The 17,068-nt window shown below is 44.1% G+C and overlaps 1 protein-coding gene across 1 annotated transcript in view; it reads right to left on the bottom strand.

The window, feature by feature from the left end:
* Positions 1–17,068, bottom strand: part of LOC111955029 (focal adhesion kinase 1-like) — a 107,704-nt gene that overhangs the window by 24,156 nt on the left and 66,480 nt on the right. The window contains 15 exon segments of the mRNA XM_070436024.1: positions 12–123; positions 2,316–2,520; positions 2,791–2,880; positions 3,234–3,334; positions 3,494–3,609; positions 3,812–3,912; positions 4,347–4,431; positions 4,661–4,758; positions 6,224–6,244; positions 8,233–8,289; positions 9,682–9,699; positions 11,055–11,153; positions 14,364–14,437; positions 14,897–14,927; positions 16,756–16,964. Of these exon segments, the coding sequence (XP_070292125.1) occupies positions 12–123; positions 2,316–2,520; positions 2,791–2,880; positions 3,234–3,334; positions 3,494–3,609; positions 3,812–3,912; positions 4,347–4,431; positions 4,661–4,758; positions 6,224–6,244; positions 8,233–8,289; positions 9,682–9,699; positions 11,055–11,153; positions 14,364–14,437; positions 14,897–14,927; positions 16,756–16,964 (1,417 nt within the window).

Raw genomic sequence — 17,068 nt, 5'->3', positions numbered from 1 at the left:
AGGGTTCTTACTTTAGGGGGGGCCTCGTCTGAGCCCCCTGAGTCCCAGGACACAGTGACCTGACGTCTCATCTCCATCCTTAGTCTCTCCTCCTGCTGGGCCTTCTCCTCCTCTAGGATAGTACTGCAGGCAACACACACACACACACAACAGCTTAGCACACCTAACATCAATTCATAAAAAAGACTGAACATTTCAACAAAATCATCGCAATTACTGTAGCCTGAAACGCAATCATGTTCCTATCACAGACGAGCTGCATTGCAAATGTGATTTATTTTGTTTGTTGGGCAAATCGATTATCTGTATCCGTTGCCAGGTTCCCAAATCCATCTATGAATCCATTAATGACATCATCCGATCATCCATCATTCGACCCTACATCCAATTTACCTTACAGGAAAACGCTCATCCCCCAGAGTTTATGCTTCTGAGAGCCCATCCTCCACCAGAACAGATGAACCACCAGCTCCGTGGTCACATCCCCAGCCTGCAGTGGAGGTGTGTGAGAGTCTAGCAGGAGCCTGGTAAGTTCTGCACTGTTTTACTAAACTCACTTTATCAGAGACTGCTAGCTCCAGCTCACCCCATCCACCTCCCCTAGCTTCCCCCTCCTTCCTCCCTCTGCCCTGGGCAGCCTGTTGTGGTTGGCCCCCAGCCAGACAGCTTATCAGCCAGCCAGCCTTCACTGGATTGGATTGACTGGGAAGAATGATGCTGTGGAACTAAATATCAGGGTCGTATTCATTAGGGAACAACGTAGCAAAACGTTTCGCAACATAACAAAAACAGTGTTTCTTATTGGACAAGTTCAGGTAGTCTGGCCCCGTTTCACTCAGTTTTCTTCCGTTTGGTACATAATGAATGCAACCCAGGGTTTGGCTAGAGGAGAGGCGATTGTAAGGAAGCGCTGTCCTTAAGACACACTATGAATGCCTTCACAGTGGTAGTAAAACTTGGTGTACCTTACTCTTTGGCCCTTAATTGGTCAAAGACAGCAACAGACAAAGTGGATATCCCAGGAGCCTTGACGGGTGCTCACTGGAATCTCTGCTGCCCTGTGTTTCCTTTCTCTCCCGGTGCATTCTGGATCTAAGGTTGTGTTACTATGGGTTAGACTAGAGACAATGTACCCAAGAGCTCAAAATGGAACACGAAGAGTCTCGCTCATGATGGCACACACAGACGCACGTACACAGGAAACCAGCACGCACACCCACACGTGTCAGACATATCTTCGTACAGTTAAATGAATCCAGTGACATGGTAACTATCACCCAAACACAGCAAAGACTTTGGATACAGGTAGCCTAGCGGTTTAAGAGCGTTAGGGCCAGTAACTGAAAGGCTGCTGGTATCGAATCCCCGAGCCAGCAAGGTAGAAAAATCTGCCGTTCTGCCCTTGAGAAAAGGCACTTAAACCCCAACAACTGCTCCCCGGGCGCTGTGGATTAAGACAGCCCCCTGCACCTCTCTGATTCAGAGGGGTTGGGTTAAATGTGGAAGACACATTTCGGTTGAATGCATTCTGTTGTGCTACTGACTAGGTATCTCCTTTCTCTACAGACAACCAACCACATACCTACTATACACAGTACTCTCCCTCTGTCTCTCCCTCTCCCAAAACATACATACTGCTCAACATAGGGCTATGGGGACTGTGGGGACTATGGGTCCAATGGGAACTATTATCTAGTAGGGACACGAGTCACAGTTCAGTGAGTCTAAAGTTAACAGGAGAGTGGCTCACATCCGTAGGGCTTTATCGACGGACAGACAGACAGACACATTTTTATATACTAAGGCAAATGGCCCATGTGATGGGTAGGCAATAAATCCACCACACAAGGGCTGCATCCCAAATGGGCCCAAAGGGCTCTGGTCTAAAGTAGTGTGCTATATAGGGAATAGGGTGCCATCCGGGACGCAGTCGAAGCCTACCCACAGTAATTTACCCACACACACCCTCGTCTGTGGCCTTGCTTCAGTTAAACTAAAATAAATACTACATACATCCCACTTTATCCAGCTGCCATGGATTTGACTGACATGATAGAAACTAGGAATTATCAGCACTCAATGCACTTCTATTGGGAATATGGCATCCACCTGTTGCCTCTTATGTGGACTACAACTTAAGTAGCGGAGACCACACTGTTTCCAAACTTTACTGAAGTGTCCTATACTTTAATACATGAAACAGTGACCTCTTGAGTAGCAATGTTGAATATCATTCTTCCAGAGTTATGAAGGAGGGAAAACGTGTGTAAAACAACACTGGCATGACCTGAACTTCTCCCCTCAGGGGTACTGACCTGAGCTGGGTTTTGAGCTCTGTGAAGCGGGGTCTCTTGCTGGGGTCGTAGGCCCAGCACTTGGTCATCAGGCTGTACAGGGTGGGGGGACAGTTGTGGGGCATGGCCAGACGCTCTCCGTTCTCTATCCGCCCGATGACATCATTGTTCTTTACCCCCTGGAAGGGCTTGATACCGTACATGAGGATCTCCCACATACACACACCTGGAGGGGAGGTGCTCTAGATATAACACCACAGACAGACACAAACACACAAGTACACACAGACGCGCGTACACACAGCAGGACGGCGCGTGCGCGACACGGACACCACACACACACACACACACACACACACACCACACACACACACACACACACCACACAACACACACACACACACACACACACACACACACACACACACACACACACACACACACACCACACACGTTGATCGCTAGGATAAGCATTATTTGTAGCTGCCAAACTCACCAAACATCCACACGTCGCTGGCTGAGGTAAAGCGTCTGAAGTTGATGGACTCTGGAGCCATCCATTTGATTGGCAGTTTCCCTTTGGAAGCTGAAAACCCAGTTAAGCAATAGACTGTCAACATTTTAGTTGGGTGAAGTTTCCCCTAGATGCTGATCTTGGGTCAGTTTTGTATTTCCCACACTAATGGTTAAGGTTAGGATTGGTGGAGGGCAAGCTAATCCTAGATTTGCACTAAGGGGGGAAACTTTACCCTGGAGTTCAACATTTTGATAGCCTGCAATAGCTTTCACAACCAGCAGATGGTGGTAAAACATCAGCCTGGAAGCCCGTATGTTTGTACCATAGACATGGCATCATTGTATCTGTCCCATTATGGCGCTGCCCATGCTAAAACAGGCTTTTGGGCACTAGCGTCCTCTATCTCTCTCTGTGGTTTGTACCTTTGTAGTAGGAGGAGTCTTCCATGTAGCGGGAGAGGCCAAAGTCTCCCAGCATCACACAGTCTGTGGAAGACACTAGCACGTTCCTGGCAGCAATGTCCCTGAGGAGATACACACATACACCATGAGTAGGAATCCTGGAAAGCATGGGTATTTTGACAGCGTGGCACCAAAAAATATATTAGAAAGTGTCAAAAACGTAATATTATATTGCCTCTGTAAAGCTAAATAACAGCTGTTAAAGTGGGTGATGGTCTTACCTATGGACAAAGCGTTTGCTCTCCAGGTAGGCCAAAGCTGTGCTGAGCTGGTGGGAGAACAGGATCAACGTTGATAGGTCCAGGTTGTACTTCCTTACTTGTAAAAATGACCTCAACTGGAAGAGATTAAAACATCGATAAGATACAAGATATCCTCTTTGTTTTGACAGAGATAGAGGGATGACAGCAGGAATGATAGAGAAACTTTGGCCCTGTTCCCAAATGTGTTCTGTGTTCTCCCATTTATTACAAGAATGACAAGAAGTTCAACAACACCTACTGTACGTACTGATCCAAATAAACTCCTGGTCGCCTCACCTCTCCCATCGTGCAAAGCTCCATGATGATCCACACTGGGTTTTCTGTGATCACACCAATCAGCTTCACTATGTGGGGGTGGTCGAACTGACGCATGGTCACTGAGGAACACATACATCACAAAGGGGTGTGAGGATTTCACAGAACAGTTTAGATCGAGTGGAAAGAGACAAAACGCTCCCTGGGATAGGTCTAACACATGGGGGCTCAAATGCCACTGTTCTCAGTACAAACACTGTCAATATATGAGTCCCAAATGGCACCCTATTCTCTACATAGTGCACTACATTTGACCAGAGCCTCATATGTAGGGAATAGGGTGAAATATGTGACGAAGCCAATGTTTACAGTTACCGGCTTCCTTAAACAGGACATATTCCTCCCTCAACAGTCTGTGAACCGTGTAAACCCAGCGAGCAAAGAAACCTGAGAGTACAATCAGGCAGCGTGTGTGTGTGTACATGGCAATCAGCAGCAGCTGCAGTCATCATCAGGCCCATGACAGCGACGCAGCACTACATCTCAGCACACTCACGTGCTTCCTGAAGGAACTTCTCACGCACGCTGTCCGACGTGCAGTTCTTGCATGTTTTAATGGCCACGTTTAGAGTGGGATTCTCCTGGAAGAGAAATTAGAGAAAATATTGGATTTGTTTGTGTGTGCATTACTGGTAGTGGCCAATATCATGACAATTCAGACCCTAAATAAGAGGCCAGATGTGTTTAGCTAGACAGTAACAGGGGTGGAATTGAAAGGAACACGTGAGGACTGAGGGTGAGAGGGGAGATGCTTAGGCTGCATTTAGCCAGACAGTTGCAGTGCTATTTCTTTGTTACAGTACTATTTACCGGGCTGTTGTACACTCCCTGGTGGACGTCTCCAAACTGTCCCTCACCGATGCAGCGTCCCAGCTCTATCCTGTCTCTCTGGATCTCATAGTCCCTGGCTGGGGAGGGAGAGATAACTCCTGTTAGTTACACTGACTCTCATAGTCCCTGGCTGGGGAGGGAGAGATAATCCTGATTAGTTACATTGACTCTCATAGTCCCTGCTGGGGAGGGAGAGATAACTCCTGTTAGTTACACTGACTCTCATAGTCCTGGCTGGGGAGGGAGAGATAACTCTGTTAGTTACATGACTCTCATAGTCCCTGGCTGGGGAGGGAGAGATAACTCCTGTTAGTTACACTGACTCTCATAGTCCCTGGCTGGGGAGGGAGAGATAACTCCTGTTAGTTACACTGACTCTCATAGTCCTGGCTGGGGAGGGAGAGATAACTCCTGTTAGTTACACTGACTCTCATAGTCCCTGGCTGGGGAGGGAGAGATAACTCCTGTTAGTTACACTGACTCTCATAGTCCCTGGCTGGGGAGGGAGAGATAACTCCTGTTAGTTCCACTGACTCATAGTCCCTGGCTGGGGAGGGAGAGATAACTCCTGTTAGTTCCACTGACTCTCATAGTCCCTGGCTGGGGAGGGAGAGATAACTCCTGTTAGTTACACTGACTTTTACAGGGTGAATGACTCACCACTATGCTGATCTGTGTGTGTGTGTGTTGATGAGGCCTTTTTTGGTTGTTAATAATAACAGCAAGATTCCTTGGCTGTGTTTTCACTGCAGTAGATGGTAATACTGTATGAAATACTGTATTTATCTGTATAAGGCAATTCACACCCACCAACAGGCAAGGACATGCACACAACAACATAAAATGATCAGGCTGTGGTGATGTCAACAGACATAGTACTTGATATYTTTGGTTCCTCCCTGTGGATTTCAAATTACAACAGGCTACCACTTGGGTTTGATTGACTGTATCCATTTTAGTAATTTACCAGACGCTCTAATCCAATTAAGACGATTGCACAATCTCTTCAGACAGACACTTAACAAACAAAACTAAATTATAAATGGAATTTCACAACAAAACGTTCAAGCAATGGTGAAATTAAAGAAAAACCAAGGAAGAAACACATCAACATGAAAAATAAATAAATAAGCCAATTGAACAATCACTATTGAAGACGCATTGAACTCTGGTACTGAATGGATGAGATTGCTTCATCTCACAGCTAGTGAGATATTTTACTTGGTTTCAGCAAACAGTATTAAAATGATAGTTCACTTCAAATTCAACGTTTTTCAGGGGTTTGAATGGAGTGAAAAAGACCAGAACCCTCTAAGCTGATGAAATGAAACAATTCCGATCCATTTGGGATGGAGGCCTATGGCTGAGTCTGTCAAACTTTCATTTTAGAGGGAAATGATTTGATTTTAAGATGACCAGTAGGTTACTAAACCTATGAAATACATCCAGTAGAAGAGTTGAATGAGCCGTTCTAATACAGTACACAAGCACAATTACAGACAGAAAACAGAGAGACAAACAGAAAGAGAGAGGCAGCGTTACCTTCATCTACTCCATAGCTCACTGCTGGGCGGTTAGGATAAAGAGAGGTGGCTTTTAGAAACCATTCGCAACAGAACAAACACACACGTTAGAAAGTAAGACCGAGGGGAATAGATGTTATGTGGTTTTAAAAGAACCAACTTGTGAGTGCACAGAGATGGGTGTCAATGGGGAAAAACAGATTATCCTGTAGAACAAGAATATGTGCTAGAAAGCCACACGTGTCACATTAGAACTTGATCATCTAGAAATGGATAAACGTGTTATCTTAGGCTGCCTCTCAGATGGCACTCTATTCTAATTCCTATGGGCCCTGGTCAGAAGTAGCGCACTAAACTGGGAATAGGGTGCCATTTGGGACTCAGATTATTTATTGGGTATAGGCCCGGTGGGACTCAGTGGCACTCAAATCCCCATGTGGTATGAAGAAACCTACAGATGCTAGATGGACCACTTGTTTGAATGGAGAGAGCTCAGGTCTCGAGTGTTAGCATGAGATGGGACTCCTCCGTCTCCATATACAGAGCTCCTTGTTACAGAATAACTTTTTGTTTCACAACCAGACTGTCTTATTAGTCAGCTGGCCCAGACCACTCCACAACCTGGTGAATTAGCTGCACTCTATGGCTCTGTCCCAAATGGCACCCTATTCCCAATATAGTGCACTACGTTTGACCAGGGCCCATAGGGCTCTGGCCAAAAGTAGTGCACTATGTAGGGAATAGGGTGCCATTTGCGACACAACCTACACCACTGCAGGGGCTATTGTGTTCCAGGCTCATATGATCCCACGAGACCTGGCATCATGGCCACCAAAGAAAGGACTAGGGTTACTGGAGACATATAATTACAATAACTAGAACGGAAATTAAAATTAAACTCAAGGCTGGCGCCTATGGGTGTACCATGGTCTAAGGTGCTTTGTCCATTCTAGTGATTATAACTCTATGACTAACTCATTCTTTCACTCCAGTACACTCAAAGGGCACGTGTCTCTTTCCGTCCTGATGACTACTCACTGACATGACTATTCCATATAATGAACATTTGTGACAAGTAAAAGGATTTCACTGATGARGTACTACTAAGCATTCCATAGATATGTTCTTGGACTATCAGTGAATCCTAATGGAACAGAATCAGTATCTGATTTGGACAGCAGGAATATAAATGAATGGAAGTGCTGGGAAATGAAAGATCCTCAATAAGAATACGTGACTATCCCGTTACAGTATGTGTATAGACTTACACCGTCACCATGACAACCAAACTTTGTGTACACAAAACAATCTCGTTACGTTTCGATAAAGGACACACACAGGCAGCGTGTGTGGGGTATCTGGGAAGTAGAAACTAACATATCCACTAGCCACATCAACAAACACACAGAGCCTGAGAAAACAGATCACCATACAGCACCCGGGCCACAGTCAAAGGAATTTAGATAAGAGAAGGACGAAGAGAAAGAACACGAGGGAGAGACAAAGAGAGAGAGACAGCTAGAAAGAGAGACAAAGAGAGAACGAGAGAAACAAAGAGAAAGAACGAGAGCGATAGAGACAAAGAGAGAAAGAATGAGAGAGAGAGACAGAAAGAGAGACAAGGAGAGAAAGAAAGAAAGAAAGAGAGAGAGAGAGAGAGAGACAGATAGATAGATAGAAAGAGAGAAAGAACGAGAGAGAGAGAGAGACAGAAAGAGAGACAAGGAGAGAAAGAAAGAAAGAGAGAGAGACAGATAGAAAGAGAGAAAGAACGAGAGAGAGACAGAAAGAGAGACAAGGAGAGAAAGAAAGAAAGAGAGAGAGAGAGAGAGACAGATAGAAAAAGAGAAAGAACGAGAGAGAGAGACAAAAAGCTAGAAAAAGGAGATCGAGAGAGAAAGAGGGAGAGAGATGGATAAAAACACATCTGGACTGTATCCCTCGAGACAGTCTGGACAACATATTAGCAGGGCACACATTAAGATCAACATAGTGTATTACTACTAGGGAGCATAGAGCTGCACTTACTTGAGGGCATGGTGTAGGTATCGTCTTCGTCTATAATCTCAGCATAGTCATCCGTCTCTGCAGAAACACAACAGCCTCGTGGTCAGTCTACTGGTCAAGTCCAGTCACACACACACACACACACACACACTGTCTGAGACGGATACACACAGATGCAGCTAGCTAGATACGTATATCCTTCCACACAAGTAACTAGAGCAAGCTGAAAATAAACATGCGAGTCAGACAGCAAGTGCTCCTCTGCAAACTCCTACACTGCTGGACACATGGGCAAGACACGCGCTCTATCTCTCTCTCTCTCTCGTCCACACACTCTCTCATACAGTACACACAGAAACACAAGCATGTCCGTTTCCAACTTGCACAGTTTCAGCCATATCTGTCTGCTCCGTCGGTCTGTCTGATCAGAGCTTAGCAGTACAGATGGGCTTCTGGGTAAGGGAGAAAGAGGAGGGGATGTGGAGACCAGGGAGGGATGGAACCAGTTATTCACTTCTTTTTTTTTTAGGAAAGAAAGAGAGAGAGAGAGTGAGAAAGAGAGAGAGTGAGAAAGAGAGAAGCCGTTCCCAGTCCCCTAGATAAACAGATTTAGGTGTTTACAGTATGTGAACGGCCGCTTGATGTCCAGTCTTGACTTGATCTAAAATGGTAATACGCTAGTTGTGCCGTCTTGGCTGCTGTTCCTCTTAGGGAAAAATGACCAGCAGACTCTGTGTAGTATGTAGCTAGCCATCAGACGGCCCGTTTTAGACAGGAATGCCGCGGTGCCACGGAGCTCGCCAAACTCAGCTCTCTTTATGAGGCCGAGCTGGGAGAGGGCTGGGAGCAGGGCCCTTAAAGACGCAGGCAGACAGCAGGGAATGTATTCAAAAAGCCACTCAGAGTAGGAGCCACCCCCCCATCTAATCTTATTCATTATAATAAAAAAGGCACAACTGATCTTACTCTGAGACTCTCTGTGGATACAGTTCCAGAGCGTGGGACAGACCAGACCTGGGGTCAACTAGTATTTGTTTTATTTCAAATACTTTCAACTGTGCTTGATTGAGCTTGCCTGGCACCTTGGGACCAACAGAATAGTCCTAAAAGTGCAAACTGTCAATTTGGCACCCCAGACAGGCTCAATCAGACTAAATCGATTTGAATCACAGGGACCACTGCAGCTAAGACAGATTTCAGCAAATTTTCTAGAAACGTTAACTGTTACATTGTTTCCCTAACTCCAATCAGGTCTATTGCATGATTAGTGCATTACTAATGACAAACCTCTACAAGCAGATAGATAAAAACAGATCCATGTAATTTGATTCATGATTCATTTGATTGATATGATTCATGAGTGATACACACACAACACAACCCACAACCCCCTGAATCCCCCATGACCCCAGTGAGTTAGTAGCAGGTGACAGGAAGGAATGGAGAGAAATATTAAAAAGCAAACTTTACCATCCCCACTACAATCCTCTGCAGGTCCAAGGAGAGCATGCCAAACAGAGAGAGAGAGGGAGGGAGAGAGAGAGGGAGGAAGGGAGAGGGAGAGAAAGAGAGCGGGAGAGGTTACACACCATAGAAAGATATGAAAAGTATAAAAGACACAGCATAATTAATTCAAAATGGGTTTAATGATTGTTACCGTGACCCACACTCCCTCAAAACAAGCAGGGACTGGGAACTTCACAAGTGTATCCAATCCATGCTTTTATTCAGTATAAGTGGGAAAGTATTTTATTTTCTAAGCTTCTACTTTAAATTGAATTAGTCTGTTGTTGGAATGTGTGGAACCTGATTCAGTTTGGTTGAGGGGACAGCCAGAGTAGTGAACTTCAGCCAGCATTGTTCGGAAGGGGGTCAGTGGAGTTCATTGGCTATTCTTAGCATGGGCCACTGTGACGGACAGGAACGTGAGCTAATAGGAAGCTGTTAAACAGCTGAGACAGAAGCATGTACCAATACGAAGCTGTTAAACAGGTGACAGCGGGCAGGACAGAAGTCACATMTCCAGAAGTCAGTATTGGTTAACTTTGTTAGTTAGATACTTTTTTTGACACATTATCCTTGTACAAGGGCATAAACTCAGTTTGACAAAATCGACCTAAAATGATAGGGACATATAAATCACTGGTGTCATTTTAGCAAGATAAACAAATGGTTGTTAAATTAGATGTACAGCTATTAAAGGGTGTCTTTAAGAGTCTGGTGGTCTGATGCTTACAGCATCTTGAACCTGGCTGTGGATCAACCAGATACCTGCGCGATCAGCCCAGATACAGCCCCGTCAGGCTCTATATACATCCCTAATGGCACCCTATTCCCTATATAGTGCAGTACTTTTAACCAAGACCCATAGGGCTCAGGTCAAAAGTAGTGCGCTATATAGGGAATGGGGTGTCATTTGGGATGCATGCTCTATTGATTTGCGGGCCATGGCTCGACTACAATCAGCAGACGACACGCATCCTGGAAAATAAAAAATGGGGACTCACTGTCTTGGAAAACGGGATCAGTTTCAATGTTTTTTATTCTCAGACACGTCAGAGATAGGGTATGTACTTCATCTCATTCACTAGACATGTTCCTTCTTAACACAGTTTCCAAACTTTTTCCCGACAGGCTAGTTCTTTTTGGCCATTGTAGGTGTTGCTTTGTCAGTCATTTTAGAGAGATTTTAGTGCACTTCACACCAGAACTTTCGTCCCCCCAGTTCCCCTACACACGTGTTGTGTGAGTGTTGGGGATTTGGGGACAGTGGGGCAGACAGGGTTAGTCAGAGCAAAACAGAAAGCAGAGTCAGTCGAGTCAGCCAATCAGAGCAGTGGTACCCTTTGGCGGAGAGTCATGGGCACAGAAGACGAAAGGAAGGAGAAAGCGCCTGGCTTTAGCAGGTTTAGGAGGCGTAGGGGTCCCAGAGTTCACCGAATCTTCAGCCAATCAGAGAGAGGGATGACAGAGCGGGAGAGATGGTGAGAAAAAGAGACTAATAGTTCTTCTGACAGAAACAGCTCCGGGGTGAAGTTTCTCCTAGGTACAGATCTAGAATCAGCTTCCCCTCCCTCAATCCTAACTTTTACCATTAGTGGGGAAAATGCAAAACTGACCCAAAATTTGCATCTAGGGGAAACTTCACCCAACACCACAGAACACACATTGAGCAGCAGACAGCATTTGTGTATATGTTAAGGAGTGATAAATGTTGGTGTGATGGTGTCCGAAGCTTCCCCATATTACAGACAAAATGCTACATATCCATTTACACCTCAGAAATCATTACCACTCTGTCATGGCACGTCTGTTATGAAACGACATGAAATACATCAATAATAATATGAATAAATCTCTTCTTTCCTATACCAACAGGGAAGTCAAAGCCGACAGGGGAACTATAGCCTCACTCAATTTATGGCAATTCTGCATTTCAACCAACAGCATAGTAATAAGTCCTTCACTATGCTATGCCTGATATGGCAGCCAGGGCTAAGGAATTGATTCGCACTTCTACAAAAGGTCTTGTGTACAACTGTACGTTGACACATTTGGAATGAATTCAGTTAAATATATTGGATTTSTGTGAGCAGCAAGCTGCTGCTGTCCCTAAGGGAATTTCTCTCTGACCTCTTTCTGAGAAATGGCATTGACGGATGGTATCAGGGAGAACTGGTGTAAACATGGTACTCGGACGGTCTCAGAACATAAACACAAACACTTCATGTATCGTCACTGGAGGTTTCAGCCATATATCGAAAAAACTATGAAGTGCAGAGCTGTGGTGTCGTTGTAACACTTCTCGGCATAAGTCTCATATACAACTCCCCACCGGACACCGGGGTTCGATCCCCACCTTGCTCACGGTTTCTTCCACTTGCCTGTCTCCCCCTCTGATCTTCCTAACTGTCTGAATAAATTGCTAAAACATATTCACAAAAAATAACTAAAACAGTTTCAAATAGCCTGCAACTGAAACTAGCAGTATTACTATTATTTACTGATAGTAGTAGAGAGTAGACTTCTCCTGTGGTTTGTTTCAAGAACTTCATTTAAACAAGTGTGTTAAATAGGCCTACTGTGAGAATATGCCCAAAAATAATCAAACCATATAGTTTGAAACACACCAGTAAACTCTAAACCAAATATGTGAAAATATACTACAAGTGAATACAACACCTCTCAACCTTCATATTACTGTGTAGCTACAATCAAATAATAGTTCCCTATGACTGACTCCCATACATATAATTCACCTTCTCCTTGAGAGCTGAGGAATCCTTAGATAGCCTGTGACACTAACACCCTATGACATTTATTGAAACCTTATGAGACTCAATGACACCCTATAACACCCTATGGCAGTTAATGACACCATATGGCACGAATGACACCCTATGACACTTTAATGACACCCTATGACACCCTATGATACTTAATGACACACTAGGGCACCAATGACACCCTATGGCACTTTAATGACAATTTAATGATACTTTAATGACACCCTATGACACTTTAATGACACCCTATGACACTTTAATGACACCCTATGACATTTAATGAAACCCTATGACATTTAATGAAACCCTATGACATTTAATGACACCCTATGACATTTAATGACACCCTATGACATTTAATGACACCCTATGACATTTAATGAAACCGTATGACATTTAATGACACCCTATGACATTTAATGACACCCTATGTCACCCTCTGAACCTCCCAACCTCAGTGCCAGGCTCTCCGCTCTCAGCAGCATAGTAAACAAGCATCTCTTTGATACCATAATGTCTGACTCTCTACACCCCTAACCTCTGGTCAGTTAACAGGGCTCTGGCCAACCCCTTCAATCAGGCCTTAATCTGTCTGTCACTGGAGCCCCCAGGCTATTAACATTCAGCAGTTCCATCACAATCCTCTGACATTTAGGAGATAAAGAAGAGAAAGAGAGATAGAGATAGACTGGGGAAGAGAGAGAGGCAGAGGGAAGGGGGAAGGAGAGAGCGGGAGAGAGATAGGGAGGGAGAGAGAGATAGACTGGGAAAGAGAGAGAGGCAGAGGGATGGAGGGGGAGGGAGAGAGAGATAGGGAGAGAAAGAGAGAGGAGCAGATGGAGAGAAAGAGAGGGGGAGAGAGATAGGGAGGGAGAGAGAGATAGACTGGGAAAGAGAGAGAGGCAGAGGGATGGAGGGAAAGAGAGATAGGGAGGGAGAGGAGGAGATAGACTGGGGAAGAGGGAGAAGGGGGGAAAGAGAGAAAGAAATAGAATGGGGAAGAGAGAGATAGAGGCACCTGCTGCCCCCGTTAACCTCCTCAACCCGCCAATCCCCTCCCGTTCTACCCATCTCATTAGCACTGACTCCCCCTGCCACTTGCTAATCCACAGGCATGTTAAGGATGCATCCCAAAAGGCACCATATTAACCCTACATAGTGTACTACTACTACTACATAGTGTACTACTACTACATAGTGTACTACTACTACATAGTGTACTACTATGTAGGGAATATGGTGCCATTTGGGACACAGCTTAAATCTGACCTGGCCCTGGACTGTTTGTCTCAGCAGATGACGTTTATTATCCGCCATGGTGTTACAGCCCTTCAGCCCCGAATTACTCAGCTTCACCATTACTTATCATGCTGAATTGATTTCCTGTTACCACCACACACACGCCCGGCATCTGTTCTTGCTCTTACAGAAATAATCGGTGGAGAAAGCTTAACATGTCCTGTGATTGCACTAACCATCTATATCTTAGGATCAACAACAAAGACTAGAGCTGACAGAGACTAGGCCTAAATCATATCAATTCTGCCCGCTTTTCATAAATGGCTAAAGTATAATAGCCTGTTTATCCATCATCGAGCATCATTAAACCCCAATACCCACACACATCCAAGTAAGGGATTTCATGTGATGGGTTCTGTATTAGATATCTAATATGTAATAATATCCAGTGGCTTTACAGATCATTGGACAGGAAGCATCTGGAATTATCTTGACTGGGATTATATGATAAAAAAGCATGGTCATATTTTCTCCAGCAGCTGCCCATATATGGACTTCCATCAATAGCCCAGCTATATCCAGTACAGTAAAACAGTCAGCGATGTTGAGGAGGCACAGATCTCTTACCTGAGACAGAGATGGCACGCACCCCGGCGCTCCGGACCACCCCCTCTACTATCCTCTTCTCATTGTTGGGCACCCTGAAGGGTAAAGGTTAGAGACAGAGAGGATCAACATGAGAAATTCCCTAACCTAAAACCAGCAAGTAAATCAACAGCATCCACAGCAACTCCAGGAGGATCCAGCATATTCCTGAAAATAATCTCTGGGGTTATGTGGAAAACATCCACACTATGCTGAGTATCATTCTCCTCCACTGAGCCACTCTTCTTCTTGGAAGCATCTAGTGTTGAGGTGCTGAACCAATAAGAGAACAGAACAGTCTTGGAAGGATCTAGTGTGGAGGTGCTGGACCAATAGGAGCTCTGACGCTAGGGGTCCTACAAATAGATTTACTGAGCAGATGTTTTTTTCCCGCATTTTTGTTTGTTTGTTTCTTACACAGCTCTTTATGTTAACACCATCATATATAATTTTTACGTGAATGAACATTCAAAGTATACCCATTGACAATCATTTAGTGTATGGCAGATACTTACTTGGGGATTGAAGGCAGTGCTCTCTCTCCCTCTGAAAATACAGATGAGAGATATTGTTAAGCAAAGCATATACCGTAAAGCATCATCGTCTTGAATACCAGAATACAAAAATCCAAGTGACAGTGTTATCTGGAACTTGTCTGTCGGCCTCGCATTAAAAGACCAAAATTGGCTAAAGACAATTGTGATAAATAAAAAAGTATACCGGTTTCATTTAAGGACCAAAAAATTGACAGCTCTACCATATAGATTGCAAAATAGTTGGGAAGAGATTTTTAATGTACCGATTCCATGGCACATGGTTTATGAACTTACACAAAACGATGTGGGATTCCAAAATTTGAGTTTTTCAATTAAAATTATTATCCAAAATTCTCACAACTAATAAAATGTTATATATTTGGGGGATACAACTATCCTAGTTCTGCTGATTTTGCTGCGAAGAGACAGAATCATTAGATCATTAAGTTTTGGTACTGTTCATATGTAGCTTATTTTTGGTCGCAGGTTCAGGAATGGCTGAAGAATTACAACATTTACCTGGAGCTAACTCTGCAAATAGCACTGCTGGGTGATTAAAAAGTCATAGTCAATCGATCAATAACATACCAATACTCTTAGCTAAAATATTTATCTTTAATTTACAATCTGTTGAATCTATGAGAATAGAAAGGTTCAGAATTTTTATGAAACATCACAGCACAGTTGAAAAGTATATGACAAATAAAAAAAAGATAGATGGGAGGGGTTGAGTGGAGCTGAAGGATGGGAATAAAAACAAACAAAAGAGAACTATTGTAAAATAGTGTCTGTCAAATGTAACTAGTATGTATAAACTGGGAGTAGAAGCCTAAGTGTTGTTGTCCATCAGTTTACTCCAATTGGGATGGTAGGGTTAGGAGAAAATAATAAAGGAAAATATATACATATATTCACCCCAAAAATATATGGGGGATTGGAAATGATGCAGACAATTACATTGCTGGAAGCTACACTCTATCTGCAATATTAAATCTGATCTACCCACTAAAAAAAGATGAAATAAAAGGAAGAGGTGGAGTCGGTCCCGTGTTGCTCAGTTGGTAAAACATTGGCGCTTGCAATGCTAGGGTTGTTGGTTCGACTCCCACGGGGGACCAATGTGAAACAGTATGAGAACTGTATGCACTCATTACTGTAAGTCACACTGCTCCCCCTGCTTCCCTCCCTCCCACACAGGAAAAAGCAGGCAGTCCATCTCCAAAAAATGCTTAATAACGCCCCTCCCAAAAAACAGATCTCTAATGCTTTACTGCTCGAGAAAAGACTAGGTGTTTGTTGAAAATACCAGATCTCTCTCAGACTGATAAAGGTATTGAAAGTGAATTCAACTACAACGACTACTAAACATATCAGGGCAGTCATGACCAAAACAATACATGATCCAAATCAAGCTACAACTGGAAACCTTGTAAACAGAAAGAAATCACACTACTGCCTACTGTTATGGTGATTGCCTAATACAATGCAGTCCATTTAGACTCAAATGACAACATCACCCAAGGCAGAGTGAATCTGTGACCGTCACTGCCGCAACGCAATCTTGAAAACCAAGTAATGTCACTCATAAACCCAAACACTTCAATTACAGTAATACTTCTTAGTAGAAGTATKTTTTCAGACAGTGTGAGACTTACCTAACAAATGTCAGCAGCAAAACACCTCAAGCTCAAATGTAAACTACTATCTTTCTGAGATAGTGTGTGTGTGTCTTGAAAACCATCTAGTAAAATTAACACAAACACAAGCTACCAAACATACGCAAGTACACTTCTTAGTGTGTTTTTGAGACAGTGTGTGTGTGTGTGAGGAAGATGTACCTTTCTGCGGCCGTATGATGAAGGACTGGGTGACTCCGTTTACCAGTCGACAGTAGCCGTCTATGAGGTCGGCCATGTTTTCAGCTGTGGTGAGTGACGGCGTGGTCACTGTGAGAGGCTGTGGACACAACAGCAGCCCACAAAGAGCCATTATTACTAGCACGGGCAGAGGGACGGACAGACAGACAGACAGGGCTGTTACAACTGTTCTGCTCTGCCTGGGGCTGCCAGCTGCCCCCTCCCATCACACACTGTAGGGGGAACTCCGCATTTGTCTCAAACACAGACACACAGACACACAATGCAGACACAC

This window comes from Salvelinus sp. IW2-2015, linkage group LG30 (assembly GCF_002910315.2).
Source record: "Salvelinus sp. IW2-2015 linkage group LG30, ASM291031v2, whole genome shotgun sequence".
Classification (NCBI taxonomy): Eukaryota; Metazoa; Chordata; class Actinopteri; order Salmoniformes; family Salmonidae; genus Salvelinus; species Salvelinus sp. IW2-2015.
This window is presented reverse-complemented; position numbering and strand designations above follow the sequence as displayed.